Raw genomic sequence first — 4841 nt, forward strand, 5'->3', positions numbered from 1 at the left:
AAAAAAAAAAAAAAAAAAAAAACTACTTTCAATGTTAAATATTGTTGAGATATGAATACTATGGGAATTCTCGAATTGATGGATAGATTTATAATCAGTATAGACACTTCGTACAATAATCAGGCAGAATCTTTAGGTTGAAAAAGGGCATACTCTCTTATCCATAACTTCACTTCTAGGTTTATACCTAGAAAAAAATCTTCCATGTGCATAAGACACAAGCACAAATATATTCATTGTACACTGTCAGTAAAGAAAAACACAGGAAAAAACACAAATGTTCACCAATATAAAAATGCCTAGTGGTATGGTTATATCTTGGAAGACCACAGATCAGTTAAAAAGAATAAACCTGATCTACAGTATCAACATGGATGAATCAGAAAAAAAGCAAAATGGCAGGGGGGTGAGGGTGGGGGGAGAAAAGCTACTTTCCACTATAAAGATTCACTGATTTTATTATCACTCTCAAACATAGCAAGCCTGCATACTCCTAATACGTCCAAATACAACTTCTGGTATAGAGGACATAAGTACAAAGACAATAATAACCTTGACTACCTGGGAAACTAGGCTCATGGGAAAGGGAAAAGTGGTTAATGTTCTTGCAGTTATCTGTATAACCCCTCCTGATAGTAAGCAAGTACCAAACCTGTTTCCTATGGTGAGATAGAATGCTGTCAGATCCCTTCAAGGAAGCAGCTAGACTGCACAATAAAATATTCCCGAACCATGGCATTTCGTTCTCCTGCCCCTTCAAATGCTGACCCTTGCTATTCTTAATCTTGTGTTCTGTTTTGGGTATCATTTTAATTGCAGATCCAAACACTCATGATTTTTACATCTTCCTAGGTCTTACTCCTAATTTTTCTCTACCTTGGTTATGTTATCTATTAATGTCACCGAAGTGACAGTACAAAAGTGGCTGACAACTCACTGAATTCCACCTCTTTCTTTCTCTATGATCATTCCAAAATGTTCATCAGACAATGTAGTAAGAATTATTTAGTTATTTGCCACACTGGCCATGAGTCTCCATTTTCCCTCTTCACAGAATTCTGTGAGAAGCTTTTTCTTGCCATTCTTTTAGACATGTATGCCTGTCCTTGAGATTTGACCATTATATCCTCTTTTGCTTACCGTGACCTTCCCAAACTTTCATTATGTAAACTTTCTCTTATTTCACCTCCCCGACTTTTTCATTGCTCCGTCAACTCAGTTGACACGTAAGACAGACATTTACACTTACACGCACAAAACACAACTTTCTTCTAAGCAGATATAAGAGTCTGAAACCTGCCAGGGAAGACCCTGTCTATGAAGAACTTATCTCTTCATACATAAGAGAGACTTCTGGAGCAGGAAGTATGGTCAGAGACACCTAATCCTGTCCTCCAGCCTGTGCTGCATGTAAGCCATCAGGGGTAAAAAATAACTGGTTAACTTTTTCTTTTTTTAAAAAAATGTATTCCAAGAAGAGTATTTATAAAACTTCTGTCAGTAATGTATCTTGTTATAACCTGAGTATTACTATAAAAGCCAACTCTCAGGCTGGCCTGTTAGCTCAGTTGGTTAGAGCACAGTGTTATAACACCAAGTCAAGAGTTCAGATCCCCATAGTGGCCGGCCACCAAAACAAAGATTTAAAATCCAATTCTTCTACTTTCCTAAAGACAGGCCATATCTGAAAGGGTCTGAGTCACAGTTTATGCACACCAATCTAGTTCTTTAAGTACATTCATTGTACTGAGTGTTTTGCAAAAGATAAGTTTTTCCTGTTTTTTCTTAAGACTTACTGTCCTCCAAAATGTCAGTCCCCAGATTTTTTTAAAAAATGATTTAATAAAATCATGATAAAAATGATTAATAAAAATAAAGCATTAGTGTGATTATTTAAACAGGAAATATATGTAGGCATCATTCTTAAGTTTGAATGTATGCTAGTAATGATGCAATAGTTTTAATAATGTGGCTATAAATTATCACCACTTATGATACTTACCTTTAATCTGATGAAAACGTTTAATCAGATCTTTTATATCCAGAGAAGTATTCCCTGAAGGAATAAATACAAGAAATCAAATACAGATACATAAAACCTCCAACTTAAAATACTTTTCTTTTCAAAGTAACAAATATATTGTCTAAAGCAATAACAAACCTTCTCTAAACACAATAAGTTCTTTAAAATAAACTGCTGCAAACTGGGTGATGTTTGGTGGCTTAGTTTTGAGAATGGCTCTGGTAAGTCCCTCGAGCAGAGTCTTAAGGCCATAGGGTACGACAAGTCTGGGCTTTGAAGAAATCATTTTGACAGGATATCTGTAATTTCAACTATAACAAAGAAAAACAAAGTCTTATAAATAGTATGTTAGTTTTTTTAATTAAAATATTTATTATGAATTAACTATGGTTTTCAAGAACAAATCCATCTCTTATTAAAATTATTAGCTTTGGGAAAAAAAATTATTAGCTTTGGTTCTAATCTCTAGGTATTTATTCTAGTAAAATGGGCTAATTCTTGATTGCAGTTAAAAACAGCAACAAAAAACCCACTACTAGCTGACTATATGCTGGTAAGCAACCCAAGTACTATTAAAGAAAACCATAGGAAAAGCCCTACCGAGACCCCCAGGATGATATTAAAAACAAAGAAAAAACCAACCAAATAAAACCTGCTTCTGTAAAATTCAGTGAATATTTTGTGCAGTAACAGTTCAAGATTTAAGCTCATGTATCTGTTTCCAAACAATGTCCTTCCAAACCACATAGGCACCGGCTTCTCTGTATATTCATCAAATAGTTACAAAACAGTGTTTTTACAAGAAAAACTTTTTCCCTTATTTAAAAAAATATATCCCCAGACACGTTGCTTATCTTTATGCATTCTCTAGCTTTAAATTTGTTTTTAACATTAAGCAGAGTAGATATAAGTTGTTTGTGGTATTATTTTACCACCTATCATACCACCTTTCTTTTCTCGTATCCTCCCTTAAACTCTACCCTAATTTTCCCCATCTCCTCCTTGTCTTGCCTTTCTGGAATTTAAGTGGTACCAAGGGTGCTGGATAGTTCAGCCTGTAATTCTCAGAGTTGCAGAGGCTGCCACCCTAAACTGTCAGTGTGTATATATGTATGAATGTGTGTGGGGGGGGTGTTCTTATTCTAAAAAATTATTTAAGAAGGCTTATATACATAAAAAACAAAATTAAATATGTAAGGTAATCTGTTTGGTGGTAAGGGAAAAATTATGGTAGGAAAAATAGAATGAAGCTAAAGAAAAAGTTAGCACTCCAATGCACACCACAGGTGCTTCATTTTGAGAGAGACTGGTATCAAATCAGTCCGTGAGCTACCAAGCAGCCATCACAAAATGGGAAACAAGTGGTTTAATGATTCAGGTTTCCTGAGGTAAAAAAAACAAATCAGTTGCTTGGGAGAATCACAGACACTGAGACCCAAGAGAAATTACTCCCATGGGTCATTATAAAGAGGAGGATAATGTGTTATAATGAACCATGTCAACAACATCCCTACTAAATAAAGTAATGGGGCTAAGACACACAGTTTAGTTTCAGCAATTATGAAAGAGAACAACTTCTAATATAAAGCAACTAATGTGTTACAGAAAACGTTGAATATTTTTTAAAAACACATTTCATCTTCTCAAAGGTCAGGACAAAATGAATCTATATTGGCCAGAGCAAATCCTTTAAGAATATAGTCAGTGTATTCAATCCCTTAATGAAAACTTACTGCCATAGTATCATTCAACAGGAGCTTTACTGAATTAAAACATCTTTAAAAAAGCGGTAGTGCAGCTTTGCGAGGCTCACGACTAAATCCTAAGGGACATAGGCAGTAAAAATATATGTATGACACATATATGTACATATATACTTATACATATAAAAATAATTTTTTAGAAAGTATCCAAGGGTGAGCAGATAGGTCGTTTTCAAAGTGGCTACCAACAGCCTTGACAGAGCTAACGAAACACCCTTTCTGTAGGTGATTAACCGTTGGTGCTACCAACTGCGGGGAGAGAAGCCACGCAGCCCACGACCCCCAGGTCCTACAGTTATCAACCGGGCGGTATGCCGCGCTCCCGTCCCATGGGGAACACGTAGGGACCAGGGATGCTGAACGTCCTACCACGTAGTTCCACACAAAGAACGGTCCTGAGCAGGTTAATACCGTGGCACCAGGCGTAACTTCATCAACGGGTAAGACACAGTCACAGACACAGACATTGAGAGTTGTTTAAAAGCGACAGTTTCGTAATTCTCTCCGAAGCCCTCCTTTCAAGAATACTTGTCAAAACCAAAATTTACTACCCTTCCCCGCCCCGCCAAATTGTGGACTTCCATCTGCCCCCTTCCACAGGTGTAACGCCTTGAGGAAGACGCCGCCGCCTCCGGCCGTGGACGCGAGTGGAGACTCCAGAGCCACGACCACCGTGAACGGCACACACCACTCCCTCCCTAAGGGACCCGGCTGGGGTCTGCCGGCCCTGATGTGTCGGGCTTTTTCTGCCGTTTGGTTTGCCTGGGGGAGGGAACAGTGAAAGGTGGGGCGGGCCGTCCTGTCACAGCATTCGCCGGTGTGGGCCGGCCCTCCCCACAGGCCTCCCACTCCGGGACCTTCCGTCAGGACACCTGAGGCTCTGTCCACCTCTCCAGACGCGAGAGACACCCGAGGGCCTAACTGCCCCCGGGACCGCACGCTGGGCCTCTTCTCCAGACTCGTCCCCACCTTCTCCTCTCCGGCAACGCTCCAAATAGCTTCCTCGTAGCGCCCTTGCCGGCGGCTCCTGTAGGAGATGGCGACCCGGCGCGGCT

General features: G+C 39.3%; 1 protein-coding gene across 3 annotated transcripts in view; it reads right to left on the reverse strand.

Annotated features, from left to right (window-relative positions):
* Window positions 1–4841, reverse strand: part of CABYR (calcium binding tyrosine-(Y)-phosphorylation regulated) — a 21318-nt gene extending 16477 nt beyond the window's left edge. Inside the window, exons 1-3 of one of the 3 annotated variants that reach the window (XM_008593611.1) lie at window positions 4756–4841; window positions 2162–2334; window positions 2003–2056 (exon numbers count right to left, since the gene is read on the reverse strand). In XM_008593611.1, the coding sequence (XP_008591833.1) occupies window positions 2003–2056; window positions 2162–2309 (202 nt within the window). In that variant the 5' untranslated portion in view covers window positions 2310–2334; window positions 4756–4841. Of the gene's footprint in view, window positions 1–2002; window positions 2057–2161; window positions 2335–3756; window positions 4169–4755 lie in introns of those variants that run through there. The other 2 variants (XM_008593610.1, XM_008593609.1) reach the window with 2 other exon arrangements.

The sequence above is a fragment of the Galeopterus variegatus genome, unplaced genomic scaffold (genome assembly GCF_000696425.1).
Source record: "Galeopterus variegatus unplaced genomic scaffold, G_variegatus-3.0.2 Scaffold9405, whole genome shotgun sequence".
In the NCBI taxonomy this organism is placed as follows: Eukaryota; Metazoa; Chordata; class Mammalia; order Dermoptera; family Cynocephalidae; genus Galeopterus; species Galeopterus variegatus.